The 19,812-nt window shown below is 56.6% G+C and overlaps 1 protein-coding gene and 1 long non-coding RNA gene across 2 annotated transcripts; both read right to left on the bottom strand.

Moving 5' to 3' along the window:
• Positions 1-71: 71 nt before the first annotated feature.
• Positions 72-14,638, bottom strand: SLC25A1 (solute carrier family 25 member 1). Its single transcript, XM_055797271.1, has 9 exons — positions 14,483-14,638; positions 3,913-4,020; positions 3,654-3,753; positions 3,281-3,419; positions 2,736-2,820; positions 2,472-2,576; positions 1,967-2,082; positions 1,560-1,633; positions 72-1,442 (listed from the first exon to the last, which is right to left on the bottom strand). Exons 1-9 carry the CDS (start codon positions 14,571-14,573, stop codon positions 1,328-1,330), a joined length of 933 nt encoding a protein of 310 aa, XP_055653246.1. The 5' UTR covers positions 14,574-14,638; the 3' UTR covers positions 72-1,327.
• Positions 6,926-14,079, bottom strand: LOC129783922 (uncharacterized). The gene is made up of 2 exons (XR_008746031.1): positions 7,355-14,079; positions 6,926-7,174 (listed from the first exon to the last, which is right to left on the bottom strand). It is a non-coding gene; the product is annotated as an uncharacterized LOC129783922 (long non-coding RNA).
• Positions 14,639-19,812: the final 5,174 nt, after the last annotated feature.

The raw sequence follows: 19,812 nt of genomic DNA, 5'->3' as shown, positions 1-19,812 counted from the left end.
GGAACCCCATCCCCACGCTGCAGGAGCCACTCGCTGCTCGCTCAGCACAGCCCGGACACCAACGCACCTGCTAAAGCCAGACTGATTTTATTCAAATTGCGAATGTAAAACAGAATAATAATAATAAAAAAAAAAAAAAAAATCAACACAATCCTCACTGGCTTCAGAGCAGAAAGCCGCAGGTAAACCGCACCCGGGCTTCCCTTCTCCTCCTTCGCCCCCCTGTTAAGGCTGCATTCACCACTAGTGCCAGGAGGAGGGACAGGCTGAGCCCTGGCTCCCGCACCTCCCGGCTCCTTTGGGAGAAGATTGGCACAAATCCCATGGGGCCAAGCCCAGCACAGGGCAGGGCAGGGCTCCTGCCCCACGGCCACCATGGCTGTTAGTGGGTCAGCGTGAAGCTCCAAGAACTATGGGGTTACCTATGGGGAGCGGAGAGGTGGCGGGAAGGCAGATGGAGGGGAATGTGGCAGAAGAAGGGGTTTGCACCCCCAGCGGAGGGGCCAAGTCTGCGGCATGGGGCTGTGCCTCCTCATCCCAGCTCACGTACACGTCTCAACTGTAAATGGCAAGAGATGGGAGCACCCGGCTCACCCCAATCCTGGCCCCATGGTGAGGAGGACAAAAGGCCTGGCTGGATGTGCAAGTCTGGGCAGCACCTGCTCAGCAGCATAGGGCTGAGTGGGACCCGGGGGGCCAGGGTGCTGCACCCCAGGGGAGTCTTGGTGCTGGCAGGGAGGACGGAGCCTGGGGCCACACCAGCTCGTGGGGCTGGTGCCCCCCCCCCCAAGTTGCTGTGAGACCAGGCGCATCGCTCCCAGCCAGCAATGTCAGCCCCAGGAGCCCCCCGCCAGCTGCGATGCCTGGTGCACAGCTTGGCCACTGCACCCACAGAGCCCCCAGGAGGATCTCAGCACCCCCAGAAAGAGCTGGCCCCCAAGCAGCAGGCAGCTCCTGGCCACCAGGGGCCCTGGGGACACAAGGCCACCATCCCAGGGGACACCTCACCCTAACTAACCAGTGCTCACAGGTGATGAGACCAGGGGAAGGTGTCACCAGGGGACTAGGGTGGGCATAACTGGGATGCTGGGGGACCGGATGCTGGGATGCTGCTCCCTCTCTGCTCCTTTTAGCGCAGAACTAATAATTTAACCTGCTTCAGAGCCTGTTCCTAAACACAGAGGTGGCTGGGTTTGGGGTGGGGGACACACACCGTGGGCAGACTTGGCCCCTGGCAGCGCCAGCAGGCAGCTGCGGGCTTGGTCATGGCTCTCCAGCTGCAGCCCCGCAGGGCGAGGGAGGTGGGGGCCGCCCCGGCCCGGCCCCCTCAGTCCGTTTTCCACACCTTGTTGAGGAACTTGACCACCTCATCATAGATGACGAAGACGATGGCCACATCGAGGCAGACGCGGCCCAGGCGAGGCACTGTGCCCTTGTAAAACCTGCCAACGATAGAGGGGGGCCATGGGGCTGGCTGCCCTCACAGCCCCCTCCCTGCGCATCCTCCCCCAGTGCTGCCCCTCGTGCTACCCCTCGCCCGCCCCCACCGCAGGGCTTACGCCAGGGGTCCTTCGTGTTTCATGATCTGGTAAGCGCAGTCCCAGGTGCTCTTGTACTTGTGTGCTTCCAGCCCCTGCCGGGTGAGAAAAGCCAGGTCAGAGGCCAGAGCCAGGGGAGCATCCAGGGGGATTTTGTAGGGGAGGCAAAGAGCTGGGGGAGTGCCAAGAGGAACTGATCCCCCTTCACTGCTGCCAGCCACCAAACCCGGCAGGGATGTCCCCACCTCTGTGCAAACAGCTCCCAGCACCCCCACGGGCTAGCTGTGAGGGGGCAGCATTCCCAGCCGTCTCCCAAACCTCGCCAGCATCAGGCACCTGCCCTGGGGGCTGCACAAAACAACTTCCAGCTGTGGGTGACCCCAGCCCGCGCAGGCAGAGTGGTCCCACACCATGCCCCAGTGCCATACCTGCATCCTGGTCTTCACCACATCCAAGGGGGTGTTGCCAAAGACACTCGCAGCTCCGGCTAGAGCTCCAAACACCCCTGTGACAAAGGGGTTGATGACCTTGTTGGGATCATCCCCTGTGAAGGAGGAGAGGTTGAGGGCAGAGTGGTGGCATGGGGATGCGGCACCACATCCCCGAGAGAGCCTGCAGGGGAGGTCCCAGGTCTGGCTGCTGGTGGTCAGGGCTGGTGCAGTGCTGCACTGGGGACGGGGGCATTTGGAGGGGACCATCCAGCAGCATCAGCCCCACAAAGCCCACCCAGTGCTGAGGGATGCAGGATGGGAGTGAAGGTGATGATCCAGAACCAGGACCCTTCAGCCCCACAAGCTGGGACCCCCCTGCTCTGGCTTTCATCTTCATCCATCACGAGGGGCTGAGCCACGAGAAGCAGCGCTGGTGGAAAGCCCAAACCCAGCTCCCAAGGATGGGCCGAGGCAGCCAGCTGGGGGGACGGGGCCACTGTACCTTTGTACCAGTTCTTGAGGGATGTCATGACAAAGAAGCGAATGGCCTGGTTCGATCCTTGCTTGAGGACAGTTGCGGTTAAGCCCTGGTAGGTCCCCTTCAATCCTGCAGCAAGAAGGTGTTGGAGGGGAGCACCACCTCCATGCGGGCTGAGAACCCCCCCCTCAGGCTGCTGATCCCAGCCTGTCCCCATCCCCCACCTCCCGCCCTGTCCCGCAGCGTGGGAGTACCCAGGGATCAGGGTGCCACATCCCTGGGACTCACCCTGTTCCCGAACGATCTCCCGGACGCCATGGAAGAAGCCGCGGTATTTGGGCTTAGGGGAGCACTGATCATGGATAAACTTCACCTGCGGGGAGACAACGCGCTTGGCCCGGGCGAGGGGAGATGCGATGGCCCCAAAGGCTGCCAGCCAACTCGCGCCTCACTCCAGGGATGGTCCCAAGGTCAGAGATGACCCATGTGGCCAGGCGAGTCCACAGGGGAAGCCTGTGCCCATGGCCAGCAGTGCATTTTGCAGAGGAAAACCTGGGAAACCACCTCTGCCAGCAACCGCATGGGCTTTACAGTACTAAAATGGGTGACGGTATGGCTCCTAGGTGGGGGGCTCCTCCCCGGAGCAGGGAAGGGGCCATGGCTGCCAGACCTAACCTCTCCACAGGGCTTTCCAACATCAGCTCTTCCTCTACGAAACCAGTCCAAGCAAACCCCCACAGCCCCCAGGTCCCCAAAAGCCAGGCACCCTTGGGTCCTGCCCCTTCCCTTCCTGCCCCGGCTCAGGGAGATGCTGGTGGCTGCCTCCCACCTACCTTTACGGTCTCCATGGGGCAGACCACCACCACAGCCTCGGCCACACCAGCGCCCAGCCCACAGATGAGACCCCGCGTGCTGTCCAGTCGCCCTTGCTCGTCTCTCATCTGGTTGCTGAGGAACTCGAACATCCCAAACCTGCAAAGGAGCCACCATGCCAGAGCCCCCAGGCACCCGGGCCGGGGGCTGCACTCCCCTGCTCTGGGTCTGTCTCTGGGAGCAGCCACGCACCCTGCGAGAGGATCCTCCCCACCTGGGAAAGCACCTGGCTTCAGCAAAGTGCCGCTGGGGACACCAAGGGCAAACCCACCCCTGTGTCTGCCACTGCCCAGGGTCCCCCCCAGCTCACCCCAGGCCAAGCAGGACACCTACCTGACGGCGGCCTTGGGGATGGAACCGTACACCAGCGAGCTGAGCCCCCGGTACAGCCCCCGGATGCCATGGTCACGGACAGTCTGCTTCACGCAGTCCCCTGTGGCAGAGCACAGCGGCACCGCCGTCACCCGCCACACCGAGGGCCACTGTGCCACCCCCAGTGCCCCCCACCAAACCCCCCTCAGCCCCAACCAGGCTTCCCAGAAGCCTCTGAATACAGCCGGTGGGCTGGGCAGGGCGCTGGGTGCACACTCACCGATGCCCTTGTAGCGGGGAGGGTTTGCCTTCTCGTCCAGCTGCAGCTGCGTCTTCACGTACTCAGTGGGGAATGTGATGCAGATCTCTATCCCTCCGGCCAGGCCACCTAGACGGGAGAGGAGGGGACGCTGGGGATGGGAGTGGCACTGTGCCCATCCAGTGCCACATGGCTGCTGCCGGCTCCGCAGCGGCTGAGCCCCAGACCTCTGGCAGTCAGGTCTGGGCTGGGACGTGGTGTCCCTGTCTTCGCCAAACCCCTGGGGACTTCACATGGCCCTGCGCCAGCCTGGCACCCTGCACAGGCATCACCACCCGGCCACAGCAAAAGCTGGCGAGGGATCAGCCAAAGGGGGAAACTGGGCAAAACACCACACCCGCGGCTGCCGATTCAGTATCGTTTCCCTCTCAAAGGCTCCTCTCCCCTCTGGAGCCCCATACCCCCGCAGCAAGCAGCCAGCACAGGGATTTATAAACCCAACAGAGCCCAGCAGCCCTGCAGGAGGCCCAGCATCGCTGCCCCAGTGCCGGCAGGAGCCCATTTGCAGACGTGGCCATGCCAGCGTGGAAGCACAATTATCATCAAGGCTGCCCAGCCACGCTGGGCTCATGCAGGGGCAGCTGCCGGGTGCTGATTACATCGGCTGAAGCCTTTCCTGCCACGGCCCAGGGATGCGCCAGCAATCTGGCAGCGGGTGATGCCGGCTCTCAGTGGTTGGGCTCCTCTTAGTACACTTGAAGCGGCGGCAGCTAGCGCTGCACTATGCGATGCTGGGGAGCTCTGGGATGATGCTGCTGGGGCTTCGCACCCACGAGAGCAGCCCCGCCGAGGGCCTCCCAGCTCCTTGCCCAGGGAGGGTGAGTGGGCCCCCAGCCCACAGGATAGAGCATGGTGTGGGGTCTGGTCGCTGCCGGTTCCCAGCCCACCACGCTGCTTCCACCGGCCCCTCCAGCCTGGCCACATCCTCAGTGTGACTCAGCAGAGCTGCAGCTGCGGGCACAGCCACCCCCGGCACAGCCCTGCCACGGCCCAGGGACACGCTGGTGGCCTAGAGGGAAAAACAGTGGCAGGGCGAGAAGGGCCAGCACCGGGGCTGGGTGCAGCGTTGGGCTATCCTGCTCTGCAGCCAAGCACAGCTCTACTTATCAGCACCCTCCAAAGTACCCTGCGAGGGGACGCTGATAGGGGACACCACAGCTGCTCCCTGGGACAGCAGCAGGCAGCTCCAGCTCCTTGGACCAAGAGAGTTTCTCATGTCCTCTTATTTCTTCTGTACTGCCCTCAAATTTACAAGAGAGACTCTTAACCTCTGTGGTGCTGCCTCCGGCTCCCTCCCGCAGTGCTGCTGCCAGGCTCAGCCAGCACAGGGATGTCCCAGCGCGCAGGCTGGCATCCCCTGGGGCACTGCCGCCTTCTCCCAGGCCCATCCTTCGTCCTTCTGGAGGAAAGCAGCCTCGCTGCGCTCCCTCCAGCAGCTGGGCAGCACCCACCTTAAAACAGCCTCCTAGTGTAGCCAAGGAGCTGCGCCAGCACTCAGCACAGCTGGCACAAGGGGAAAGCCCAGCCCCTTGGGCAAGGAGCAGCCCCCCGCTCCCATGGGCATGGCAGGGATGGGGACACCATGGCACCGAGTGCCAGCCTGTCATGGCCAGGGCAGGACCCGCCAGCCCAGCCTGGCAGCATCCCGGCCCCGTGGGGCGCTGGGGACAGGGCGCAAGGCCAGCCTGGCTCTGCCACTGCAGACAGAGGCCTCTTGTTTTCCTGTGTTCCCAGGAGGGGCCGGAGCTGCTCAGCCCAGGCCAGGCAGGCTCCTCCTGGGAGGCGACAGGCGACTGCTGCTGGCCTCCACGCCTCTGCAGGACCCCAAGCTGTGGTGGCGTGGGAGGATGCTGTGGCAGCCACAGCGAGGCCAGCTCGTGTCGCTGTGGCCAGCCGCTGGCTCTCTCCCAGAGGCACCACAGGGCAGCCACCATCCCCAGGGTCCCCAGAGCTCTCCCGCTGCCCCCTCACCCCTCTCCCATCCTTGGCAGGTCCATCAGAGGTGGCAGACGCTGCCAGTCCCATGGCACAGGGACTTGCCAAGTAGCTCCTGCAGGAACAGCAGGTGGGTGCCCAGCGAGCAGTGTGAGGAGGAGCAGCATCCTCCAGCTGGGTGTCATAGTCCCTGAAAAGCTGAGCAGCAGCTGGCACATCTCTGTGCTGCTACATGCCACTGTGCCACCAGCCTCGCTGCCACCACGGCCACAGGAATGCTGCAGCTGTGGCCAAGGCCACCTCCCTCCCTCCTACACCGCAGACCTGAAGTGCTGGACATTCTAAGGGCTGTAAATGTTTGTTCCCCCTCTGTCCCTGTAGCAACAGCTGCCACCCTGGCACCTCTGGAAGCCAGACAGCAGGGAAACACCCAGGACAAGCCCCAGTCCAGGGGCAACCAGCACCTCAGCTCACAGCAGCTACGCCAAACGGCACAGGGAGGGATGCTGTACCTCCTGCAACCCGTCCACAGCCTCAGCAGCCACCAGGATTAAGAGCATTCCTCCCCACAGGTGAGGCAGAGAGGCTCTGCCTGGCATCCCACAGGCAAAGCCACATCCACAAGAGCCTGTGAAGTGCCCTTGCAAAGGGACAGCATGCTGTCCCTGTGATCCAGCAGCATCTGGGGCACTGGGGCCACCCGAGCCAAGGACGGAGGAACCAGGTGCCCACGCTGGCTCCCCACAGCAAACTGGGGAGCTGGATGCAAAAAGTGTCCCCACGCCAGAGCCACCGAAAGCAGCTGCTTTGTGCTGCCAGGTCCCCTTCCTACCCCCCTGTGTTCCTCTGGCCCCAAGTCCCACGGGAAGGCATACAGAGCAGGGACTTCAGACACAATCTGTGACCTGGGGCAATTTTATCCTGTTCTACCCTGCAGAGAGACAGGGCAGCACAAACCACCTGCCCTGCAGCCCCTTCCCTCCCTGGAAGCCAGACCCATCACAGGCCCTGCTCTGCTGCTGTGTGTCCTCTCACACTATTATATTCCAGCAGAAAATTTATTCTATGCAAATACATCACCCCACTGCCCACGAGCAGCAGCTTCTTTCAACTCCCCTCCCTCGCCAGGGCTGCTGAGCGCTCTGCAACCTGTTTACCCGGACTTTAACCAGCAGCTTCAGCTCTTGCAACACCATGGAGTCAGCAGGAACAGCCGGCAGCGAGCGCTCAGGAGGTGAAAGAGCAAGCGGGGTGGCGTGGACGCTGAGCCAAGGCTCTCAGCTATTAGCTGGATGTAGCAGAGCCAGAGCAGAGAGAACATCCTTCAGGGAAGGTCGCTCTGCCTGGCCCCAGAGGTGCCTGTGGTGGTGAGGATCCCGCTCCTGGCCCTGGGAACGGCTCGCTGCAGGCAACAGCCAGCAAACCTGACCCACAGGCCCAGCAGGGACGGCAGAGAAGGGAAAAGTACCTGTTTGTCAGCCACTTGGTGTGGTTTTCCCAGAAAAGCTTTAGCTCTCCTTTGCGGAGGAGCCAGCAGCACTACTTAAGGACACGGCCACAGCCCGTGGGCACCACTGGGGAGAGCTGGGGGAAGCAGAGGAGGATTTTAGGGACAGTGGGAAGGTGCTGCCCTGTGATGATTGCGCAGCACATGACGGCATCAGTGCACGCAGGCTCAGCTAATGACCTCAAACCCCATCAACAATCAGCTTCCAGGGACCCCACCAGCCACCCCCTGGCCAGCCTGTCCAAAAACCCCCAGCTCCAGTGTCCAGGACAGTGCTGAGGGCGGGGGGATGCAGCCACGATGGGGAAGATGAGCAGACCCCCAGGGGCTGACACAACCTAAGGCTGCACAGCCGGGGCTGGCACTGTCACCCCCTGCAAAGCCCTGGCTGGAGGCAAGTGCCCGAGTGAGCACCCACTGCCCTGTTTGGGAGCCACAGAGGGGCAGGAGGCAGCACTGGCCCTCTGCCACTCCTTCGAGTGACTACACCTGCATGAGCATCCTGCTCCTGCAGGCAGAGCAGCAGGTCTCCGCGCAGCTCTGATGAGAAGTGAGCACCTGGAGAGCAATTTCAGCCTCTCCATTTTAAGGGTAATTTCACATGCAGATACACAAGCACCTGATTTCCATACAAAAAGCTCCTTTTAACTTCAGATTTGACAGGATGCTTTCAGGCCAGGGAAAATAATTCCTAAGGGCCTGGAAGCAAAGCAGCAGAGCTCTCACAGGACTCATGCCTGAAGCTTGTCCCTCCTGCCGGCTGCACAGCAGGAAGGCACAAACAGGCTTCCCACTCCTCTCCAGAGCATCAGCTAAAGCTGAGCCCTGCGCTCCACCCTGTTCAGGGGGCACCCGAGCCACTTGCAGAAGGTGCAGGTGTACAGGGTCAGCCGAGCAGCCCAGACCCATGCCAGGGACCACACACTGAGGCCACCGCAGGCAATCCTGCCTGCCTCCAGGATGCTGTGCTTACAGTTCCTACCCTCACCAGGAGACTTGGTGCCCTTCCCCATTAGCCAAGATAGCTTTCAGAGCTGGAGAAATAAAAAAAACCCAAAAAGCTGTTTGAAGACCAGCAGGGTGCTACAAATCATGGAGGCAGAAACACCCACCACCAGCTCATGACAGCTCTCTGCAGCCCAGGTGCTGCCCCATCAACAGCACAGACCCCTCTGCCGCCAAGGGATCGACTCTCTCTTGGCAGCCATCCACGCTGCTCTTGAGCCATCCATTAACATCACCCAGCTAAAGGCAGCAGTGGAGAAATCCTGCCCTGCCTGCAGTGGTGAAACGGGTTTAACGGGCTCCACCCTCCCCGCACCATCCCACCACGGCTCTTGTGAAACGGGCTGCGGGCTCCAGGGAGAGCCTGGCTCAGGCACAGGCAGGTGCTCTGCTGGGGCTGGTGCTCTTGGGGAGCGCTGGCCTTCAGCAGGGCTAGCGCGGTGGTCCTGGGCACCTCCTGCCATGCACAGCCCTGTCCTTGGGGAAAACCATCATGCGGGCTCCTCCACGGAGAAACGTCTCATACGGTGCTGAGATAGGGAAGGGCTGCCTGCCCCAAACCAGACTGCCAGAAGATCACCCGCATTTTGGTTTGAAGGGAAGAGACATGTCCTGCGAAAGGTCAGCCCATCTCAGAGGGTGTCCATCCCCTGCGCTGGGGCTAGGGCCCCCGTCTCCTATCTAGTAAGGGCAAGGCCAGTGGGGGGCATGGGGGTTCAGCATGTCTATCAGTAAATACACACGTGGCTGCTTTCATCATGGGAGGGTGCTGTGGCCAGGCTGGTGAAAGTCTGATCCCCCCGGCAGGGATACACAGAACGACAAACATGAAATGTGCCTCCGTAGGGTGGGTAAACAGCCCTGTGCAAACAGCACTGCAGATAATGCTGTGGATGGGATGGAGTAATTTGTCCCTAACGTTACTGGAACTGTCCAGTTTCAACAGGCCATCCTTTCACAACCTGCTCATTCATTGCTTCTTTACATTTACTTCTCAATGGGCCAATATTCCAATAAATCATTACTGTATTTTAAACTTCTTGGCTGTGAGTATGATGGTAGAAACCATTCCCCTTTGCTCGCAGTCACAGCACCATCTGCCTTTGGTGCTGACTCCACCTTTGGGGACTGGCCAGTCCTCCATCCTGGTTCAACTCACCTTCTCCCTGCCATCCTGCACACCCTGAGGCCCCAGCTCCATCACTGTGAGCTGGCTCCCAACCAACCCACCACACTGCTTCAGACACTTACTTTTTAAGCGTCCAAAAATCTTTCTAAAGACAGGCAACAGGGAGCTGATGTCAGAGCCCAGGGCTGTTGGACAACTCCCCCAGCACAACCCTGTAGATGGATGAAGGAGCCACCGTTGGGTGGGACTGAGAAGCCACTTCCTGGGGACAGGCTCTGGTCCCATGGCCACCGGCACAGGGGAGTGACCGCTGTAGCGGTCACTAGAGCATGAAAGAAGAGATAGCAAAAAAATCAACCCCTGCTGTCAGGAGGTGACCTGAGACCTCAGAGCACAAGCACAGGGTCACCACAGCCCAGGCAGGAGCACAGAGGCTGCATTGGCATGCACCGCACAAGGTCATCAGAGCCGAGAGATGCCGCAACATCCCTGAGCTGTCAGCTCGCAGTACTCATCGCCTCCAGGAAGATGGATGGCTCCTTCTGATCATTTATGTCAACCCAGAGAAAATGGTCACCTGCAGAATGACAAGCAGAGCATCAGGCATGTGAAAAGCTTAGAAACTCAAATTTCCAAGCCCAGGGCAGACCCCAGGGCACACAGAATTCATTCAGACTGAAGGTGGGCACTCCGATGTGGTTTCCTAGTCCTGGGGCTGACAGGCTGGGGCTGCTTTAGGTTTCAAGCTTTGGGGCTGCTTTAGGTTTTGACAGCAGCTACGGTCCGTGAGGGCTCACAGGCACATGCTTCTTTTGCCCCACTCCCCAAATAGCAGGGAGACAACCCCAGGGGAATCCACAGCCAGGCGGGATGCACCAAGGGCCAGCGGAGCTGGCAAGACTGGTTCCCTCCATGCTCCCCAATCCTCCCCCTGCCATGTTCAGCCCACCACCCTGCTCCCCCAGCTCAGCTTCGAGAAAGAAACATTCTCCACCCTGCTGAGCACCAGACATCTATCTAAAAGCCTAGGAGCATGCTGGACCACAGCCATTCCCGGCAGCACAGCCTCCTTCCCACCCTCCCTAGAGGGCAATGGCCCTGGAAGTCCAGCTGGACTTGGGACTTTTGGGAAAGAGATCCTATTCTCCAAGAAGCAAGTCTCAGGTTTCACACGGAGTCCCTGACTGCTCTCCTCTGTAGGCACAGCATTTCCTAAGAAAGATCATATCAAGACATCAACAAAGAAGAGGAAACTGAAGCTCTAATTACTGCTTTGTTTCTTGTGTGATCTTGGGCTCCCTGCTGAAGGTGTGCTTCATGCCCTACCCTGCAGGCCCTTCTCCTTCTTCCTGCAGGGTCCCTCTCCCTGCTGCCCGTGATCCTCCCGGGACCACGGTGCATGCTACTGCTGTTTCCCAGCGGTACTCAATGTTTGCAGCAAACACCAGAGCAGCAGCCACAGCCATTGCAAGCTTTTTCCAAATCAAGCACTGTGTAGGACAGCATCCAGGCGTCCTGCTTCCCCGACCAGGCTGGATTAGGTGTAGGCATGAATAGCAACTGTGCACCAGCCCCCAGGCAAGCAGAGGTACCACTGCAAAGAGCAAGGCAGCTGGGAGCTTCTCTGTGGGAGGGAGCAGACCCCAGCTTCAAAGCTGGCTAAAAACAGAGTAAGACTGTACTTAACTCTGGGCAGGGCAGGCAAAGCCTTTCATCAAATGGCCACTGCTAACCAGGAGCAAAGCTCTCAGGAGGGCAGAGATGCAGGGGTCTGCCTGCAAAATGGCAAGGACCATTTGTGTTGCACTTTAAATAGTCCACCGCAGGCTGGCTCGAGCTGACCTAACAGCACCATGGTGCCCGAAAACCCAGAAAGGAGCCCTCTGAGGAAACACAGGGGTGACTGCCTCCACCAGCTCCGTAGCCAGTGTTCCTGCCTCCCCGCTTGCCCACTGCAGCATGGCCCCGTGCTGGGAGCTGCACAGCGGACTGGCAGCACCCAACCCTGCAGGAGGCTGGCAGGAGGGACAGGAGCCTGGCTGGCTAAAAGGTTTGTTTGGAAACCCTTAAGCTGGCTGTAGGGAGGCTGAAGGCATGGCCGGACTCCCAGGTCTGCCTGCTAACAGGTTATTGCCCAGCAGAAGAGATGTGAGCTGGCCCTCAACCCAGCTCATGAGTTCACAAGAAAATTATGCCCACTTTAGAGCGGGTAACAGCCAGCAGATGAGTTAGAAAGACAGATAATATCTGCTTCAGCATAAAGTCTGCATGTTTGCCAGTCTTTTAACCAAGTTTAAGCCAAGGCACACTATATCAAAGCTTAATGTTCTACAGCCATGTCACTTGTGATCCAGTGCCAGGTCCCCCAAACCAACTTGTACCATCAATTCAGAACCTGGGAAGCTCTTCCCCTTGCAAAGGGGGTTCCACAGGTTGAACAGTGTCAGTGACCTGCACCCACTCAGCTCTGCCCTCTGGAAGCCCAGTCTGCACGGAGCACCCCCAAGACCAAGTCCTGGCAGTGACACTCACCCAACTGGCGAGGATGGCCAAGCTGCTTTTGTTTGCTCAGGCCGCACATGGCCGCGGCACCGGCAGTAGCACAAACTGTGGTCACAGCAAGGTGAAGCGCTGCCTTGGCACACAACAACTGCTCGGACAAATGAGAGCCCATTAGTAAATTAATTTTTAACTTCTTGTTTGTCTGTTGTAACAACTGAAGGAGAAGAGCTCTTGGCAGCCAGAGCTTCACTCTTGTCTCTTAAGAAAAGAGCCAGCGCCAGCCTGCTCAGGTCTGGGCAGCGCAGCGGAGCTGTGCCTCCCTGGCAGAGGATCTCAGTTACACAAAGGTCTGAGAGCTGATACGCATCCAGGGTGGGATGACGGCTGCTTATTTAACTCCACCAGCACAAATGAGGCTGACTAAGCACAGCACAGTAGGAACAGTCCATCTTTAACACCTCCAGCTCTCCAGGAAGTTCAGCTTCGGAGCACACACCCCTGTTGTGCAGACAGATGTCAGATGAGAAACATTAAGAGCATCAGCAAACCACCTAAAGTCAGCAGAGACAGCCACAAATGGCACTGCATCCCCCCAGCAAGGGGCTGGAGGGCTCAGCAGACTGGGATGCAGGGAGTTAACAGCAGCTTTCTCCCATTTATGTGATTCTTTAATACAATCAGATGCCACAGAGGCTTGGCTGCCTATTAACCAATTACTCTGGTTTGCTGTGCTGGAGGAGAAGACTAGCATCTTAATAGGGTCCCTCTTCCACCTCTGCAGCCTCAGGCAGACCCAGAAGGGCTCCTCCAAGTGGGGGCATGTGCAGCTTTATGCTATGTTGCCCAGCCTGACACCTGACGGAGGCCACAAGCACCATGTCCCTTTCTTTCCACCTGAACAGCTTCCAGGCACACCCACAGCAACTTTCCTGGCAGGGGTGAGCAGGGCAAGCCTGCTGCAGCCTCTGTCACAGTATGCCGATAAGCTGCCCACAGCTGATGATCCTCAGGCTGACTGAGGAGCAAACAGTCTGCCTTTCCCGTCCTAGGTTTGGATTAAATCCCATTTAAAAGACCTGTAAATAAAAGAGGATAAGAGGAGGCCTAAACTAACAACCCATTCTGAAGGGGTGGCAGCACAAGTCTGGAGAGCCCTGAGGAGCTCTGGAGGAGCCTGGCCTCACCGAAGGGTTCGTTTGAAGGACAAGACACCTTCTTATTTGGCTGCGGCTGCCACCTTCTCGCACCCCAGCCCTTTGGCCGGGCAGCACCGGTGACGGCACAGACCCTCCAGGCGACGTGACCCTGCGAGGCCTCGTCACCCTTGGCAAGCTCCAGCACTCACGTCCATTTCCCACAGCGCTGCCACCCCCAGCAGTTGGGATCTGCACAAGGGGAGGCTGAGCACTGGGGTGGGGGCAGCGCTGGCGGGCAGAGCCGGAGCGGCGACGGCTCAGCTCCTCGTGCCAGCCGGGATGGGCAGAGCCTCACTCCTCCTGGGTCCCTGCTACGGGAGGCTGGAGCTCTGCCCTCGGAGGGAAGCGGGGAGTTAGACTGAGGAACAAAGGCACAATCGTAGGAGGGGGAACTGATTGGAAAACACAAAAGCTCGAAACCAGGCCAATCATGTCGAGGCCCCGATGGCTTATTCCAAAGGGAAGACACTACCCTCCACTCTGGGAAACGTCCTGCAAGTAGCAGGAGAAACCAGGGAGCTAATGAACAGCTACAAAGGAGTTTAACAAGCCTGCGACTGTCTTGGACTCCATTCAGCACCAAGCTCACACCAGCCACCAGCACAAGGAAGCGCGTTAACTCTGCAGTTACTGCAGCACACAGAGCCTATTCAGATCCCATGGAAATGGTCAGAACTGGACGGGAAAACACACCCTGATCCACAGAGACTGATGCAGAGACACAAAGGAGGCACCGAGAAGCTGCAAAAGGAGCTGTACCAAAGCAGCGTGCAAGACGTGGCTGGAGCAGGGACCCGAGCGCTGCCCCCTCAGCTTTCTGCCTTAACCCGCCGGGGGTGCAGTGGGGGGGTGCAGCGGGGGGGTGCAGCGAGGGGGCCCCGCTGCCGCCGCTTCAGCTCCCTGCCGCTGACGCGGAGCCCTGCCCCGCTCCGCAGCCCCAGCACCGCGCCTGCCCCGGCGCGGCCACAGGTTGCAGGGCCAGCGGCAGCCCGGCAGCAGAGCCCCGAGCCGGGGGGACAGCACGGCTCGCCGCGGGCCACCTCCCCGGGGCTGCCGGGAGGCGGCGGGAGAGGGGCCGGGCTGGCCGCAGGGCTACCGGGCGCGCCCGGCGGGAGCGGCCCCGGGCGGGACGGGCGGTGCCCGCGGGCTGGGCGGCAGCGGCGGGATGGAGGCGGCACCTGCGGGGCCCGGGGCGCGTCACGGCAGCCCCCGCCCGGCACGGCCACTCGCGCTGGCAGCGGGGCGGGGGGCGCTTACCTGCCAGGATGGCCTTGCCGGGGTGGGTGAGCTTGGCCTTGCCGGCGGGGGCGGCGGCGGCCAGGCGGCGGGGCGCGGCGGGGGCGGGCATGGCCGCGCTGTGCCGCGGCTCCTGCGCTGCCCGGCGGCGGCGGCGGCCGGGGCCGTATTTCAGGGCCGCGCCCGCGGAGGGGCGGCCCCGGCGGCGTCACATCCTCACGCCGCGGGGCGGGGCGCGCACCCGGGGGGGGGGCGGCGGGAACCGGCGGCGGCTGCAGCGCGGTCGGGGCTCGCCGGCGCCCCCGAACCTGCGAGCAAACGCGCCGCGTAGTGCCGCAGGGGCCGGCCGGGAGCCCCCGGGACGCGGCAGCACCACCTTCCCCCGGCACAGCGGCCCCGGCCCGGCGCCCCGCGGGCAGCACCCGCAACCCGGCGAGACCGGCACAGCAGCGCGGCCGCCGCTCCGGGCCGGGGGCGGGTAGGCTGCGCCGCTCCGAGCCTGCGATGATGCCCCCCTGCCCACTCCTGCCCTTGGGCTTCCATCGTCCCTCACTCCCTGAGGAAGGGAGAGAGGGAAGTGCCAGGGCAGCAGTCGCCTGCGAACGCCTGACACTGGCATCGGGAGAGAAACCAAAAAGATCCTCCAATTAAAATTAAAAGACTGCCCGGGCTTGGTTCAGATCACAGTTATTTTAGAGGGGGGTTTTTTATCTGTTGCTCCTAAGTAATTAGGCCGTGCAAAGAGCAGCACTACCTGGTTTTGCTTTATCAGCAGACAGAGGAAGACTGCATTGTCCTTCACTAATTCACATCTGAAAGCTGCATTTACAGAAACGCTGGAGAGAAACCAACAGTGTTTGCTTTTCCCTCTGGGATCGCACAGAAAGCAGGGAACACCAGAGCTGGATGCCGGAGCTGTGTTCTCCCTTTCACCTGGAGCAGCCACCCTCTTCCAAAGAGGGAACCTTTTGTGTAAGGAATGCCCGCTGGCCACGCACGGAGCATGCTCCTGTCGAGACTTGCTATCTGTGCACTTTGTGACATGATTTTTGCTTAACAAGGCTCCATGCTCAGGCAGCAGGATTCCAGCTGCCAGCCCCATCTGAAAGCCGGCACCGCAGCTATGCCGCTGTAGCTTGGCAGCTCAACTGCCGGCGGAAGGACCATCTGGGAAACTGAAGCACCTCGATTCTGCCAGGATTAAAAGCAAATGAATACGTACATGCCTTGCAGAACTCGTTGCCAGGTGAGGCCAGAACTATACATGGTTTCAGAACAGAATTAAGACAGTTGCAGAGGCAAGTCCATGGGGAGGTAAGGCGGAAATGAACATGCAAAGGGAACACAGCAGGAAAAAACACTCAGAGTCCCAGGCACTGATGCAGAGCAGCTATTCCAGTTCCAGGTAGCAGTACTGGAATGGCAAAAATAAGAGAAATCCTTTCAAAGATGGCAAACAGAAATGCATTTGGATTTCTGGTTAATCTCTGCCACTCCCCACTACTTTTCCATCAAATAATGATAACATTCATGTATGCCGATAGACATGTATATGCACTGCCATGAGGCCATAATTACCTTCACAGCAAACACTGGCTCTTGGAGATTCCTGAATCAAGCCAGCAAGGCCTGTGCACAATCTCATCTTGTCCAAGAAAATACTATGCCACATGCTTAATTCACATCAGCTTCGATGGGATTCACAGAAGTGCATACTTTGCTGAACAGGGAAAGGATTATTCCTATATAATCACATGCAAATCACAGGCCATCTCAGCTTGACCTCAAAGAAGCTGCTAACACTACTTGTCAGCAGAAACCCTGAAGAAGAGCATCAAAGTAAGATAATCAGCAACCCCTGAAATGCTGGAGACTGCAAAAGGTGCGCTTTAAATCCTGTGACTTAGGTGAAAGCAAAGACTTGGCTGGACTTGCACTGTCAAGAGCATCTCCTAGGAAATGGGTGGTCAAAGCATAAAAGAGCAACTACTGTTATGGACAGGACATCAACTCCTCTGCCTTACTGCTCTCACTTCAGGAGTTTTCACGGAAACAACCCTCTGACAATCCAAACCCACTTCCCTTGCTGGTGGCTGGTGCTTGTTTCTGCTGCAGTAGAAATACATGAGAATCGCAAAACAGGTGCTGCTGCAGCCTGTGTATCTCATGGCACCCCTCCAGGCCCTAATAATCAGAATTAAAAAGAACTATTGAAGATGAAAGCAACTCTTGTTATTATTTTTTTTTTTTTAAAACACAAACACCGATTGCAGGCAGAGCTGTCTGCATCCTACGAAGCACATAAACAGTGACCACCCTTGCCCCTCTGCCAGATAGTTGTTTGGGGTTTTTTTTCATTTAATTGGTACAGCTTGATGCACCCAGCAGCACACCATGGGTTCAGAGACCTTCAGTGGTCAATATAGGGCAGGTAACTTCATGTCATATGCCCTTGAAGCAGAGAATCTCTTCATTTCACTGAATAAACAGCTACATTATCTGAATTCTTACAACTCATCACCTACTGCAAACCTTTCCATGCATTATCAATCCCCATCACTTGGGGTCTTACAGTAAAATAAGACAACTCACTTCCTCCCAGGTTCCCTGATAAGACCAAACAATTCCTTTATGCATAACAGATCCTACGCACGATAGGCTTCAAGGAGAAGTGATCATATTGAAGATCTGAGTCAACGTTTCCCTAGCTTTCAAGTGTGCACAGTAGGAGCTACTGTGACTATAAGGAAGATGGTGCTATTCCAAAACAACTTGCATGATTCCCACTTGAGCACACATGCAGAAAAAGTTCTGTTGATACTCAAGATTATTCACTGAGATTACCAAGACTGAGCCTCTCGAGAGCCCAACAGAAGTAACCATTAACACCTGAGTGGGCCTGACTCATCCCAGAGGACAAGTGAAATCCACGTACTGCATTCAGCATTCATAGGTTATCATTCTGCTATCAGACCACTGTCACAATTCCCTCACAGCACGATATATTACTGAAAGAAACTACTCCAGTTGACAAACCCCATGTCCCTCACCCTCTAACTGGGGAAAAAAAAAAAAGTATCTTCCAAAAGGAAAGCAATTAAAAGATTTACCAACCACCTCTTCCCACCCAAATACACTCCTGGCTTCCCAGCTGGATAACCAGCACTTTGGGAATTTGTGCTCTGCACAATATTGGAAAGCTCGTTGCTGTGGAAAAGAACATACCAGATGAGTTTGTAATTCTTCCTTTCATAACCACTAGGGAAAAAAGGAAAAAAACAGATTTTTTAGATTAAGAGATTTAAAAATCTTGATTAAAACCACAGTAGGCAAAAAACCCCCACCAAACAAAAAAACAAACCAAAACAAAAAAACCCCACACCTCAAGTCATTGAACCACACAGGAGAATGCATGACAAACTCAGAACTTGACTCAGATTTTTTAAATTCCAACACAAAGCAAGACAGGACCTCACTAACTGTATTTCAAATTCATCCCATCTTAAGCTTAAAAGCTGGCAACTTTATAGTCTGTTTTAGCTGGGAAGAAAATGGATGGATTTTGCTACCTTCCTGAAAGATCTAGACTGAAACACGTAACTATGCTAAAAGTTTTGCAGCATTTTATTAGTAGAACATGAGTCAGGATCTGTCATTACCTTTGGAAAGATGCCCAGGAAAAACACATAGTATTGAAAAACTGGAAAGCTGTACTAGCAACAAACTTTTTGAAGGCTGAATGGTTGCTGAAGTAGATGGAGCAGAATAAAAAGACTCCAGATCCATTGAGCTGGATGACGGGGTGCACCTACAGGTTGCTATAGCAAGTGTTAGTTCACTTGGAAAACCACAAACTAATTATGCACCAATGTCACAAAGTACTCTGGTATCATTAAGCACTCTCCAGCCTTATGTCACACAACATTCTATCACAAATTCAAGATGCCCCAATTTTACTTTGTGGGAACAAACGAGATTGAAGCAGTCTTGGGGTACTCTGTAAAGCAAAAAAAGAAATACAGTCAGCTTAGAACCAAGTGACAAACCAAACCATTTACAACAGGAAGGACCTAGAAAGACTGAAAGAAGTTCTGCAGACAAGAAATACACCTTGTCACAAGGTAGTATGCACACTTCCTAAACTGTTTGTTATAGTAACCTGGTACACACAGTGCTACTTGTTCCAAGATTTGCAAGATTTCCACCTCAAATTTTTTTCAGTGCAACTTGGATCCACTGTCATGCTGGTTTAATCACGCTGAGAATTACTCTGTGGCCAAGTTCTAGCTCGTCAACTAAGATGTCGCACACTGAAGCATAAACATTAACTATACAGCAGTTGAACAGTCAGCTTTGCCCAAGTATACCATGTATGCCTAAGTATAAGAGTTATGCATGCTCGTTAAGTGGGCATCAGACAACAAAGGATTTGTTTGTGAGGTTTAATTCAAAAACCAGAAGAAATCTCTTATGCTTCTGAGTAACTGTTGCTTGTTTTGCCAGGGGAAAAAAAAAAAAAAAAAAAAGTTGTTCCTTGTTTTATGCAGCCTTACTAAGGGATCCACGTCACACTAAGTGCCAGCTCTCAGCACTGGAGTTGCTAAAAAAGCAGCAGCTATTAAATCAAAATTAAGTTTTGGACCTTACAGTTACTACTGTCTTTCCCATATCATTCCTATAATTTGTACAAACTTGAATAGGCTTCATCTACCTATAATTTTTGTCTTTTAAGAAGCAAAATGACTTAGGAGCATTTTCCTCTGCTATGCTACCTTTTAACTATAGAGCCCTAAAAAGGGGTGGGGGGTGGGGAGAGGGAAGGGAAACAGGAGTTATATAAAATACCACAACATTATATAGTCAGTAAGAAACAGAACTTACCCCAGCAATGCCTTCCTCCTGAGTTTATGGGGCTGGCTCATCTGGCTGAAGAGAGCCGACAGCAGCTGCATCCACCAGAATTCTGCTTCTAGCAGCTTTGTTAGATATTCTTCCTCCCCTTTCACTTGGTGTTTGTACTGGAAGAAACCAGTAACCTTTAAAGACGCAAGGAAGCAAAGGACAACATAAGAAGCAAAAACGCTAGGCACAGAGCGCACAGCGGAATGCTGGTGAGAGTTCTATGCCAAGAGAAGCACATGTCCTTGCAGTCATTTGTGGAGAGATTGGCTTCCACCTAGCTCTCAAGACATTAAAGCAGCTGGACAGCAACACTTGTTAATTACTTGTCATTTCAGATGCCAGATTTTCAGTTGCCTAAAGCTTGCCAAATTGGGGAAAATCCACCTAAGGTCTGACAAGAGCTATTACAGAAGGAAATCCATACTCTTGTTCCTCACAGGAAAAGAATG

This window comes from Falco peregrinus, chromosome 2 (assembly GCF_023634155.1).
Source record: "Falco peregrinus isolate bFalPer1 chromosome 2, bFalPer1.pri, whole genome shotgun sequence".
Taxonomy (NCBI): Eukaryota; Metazoa; Chordata; class Aves; order Falconiformes; family Falconidae; genus Falco; species Falco peregrinus.
The sequence above is the reverse complement of the archived record's forward strand: the minus strand, read 5'-3'. Positions and strand labels throughout refer to the sequence as shown.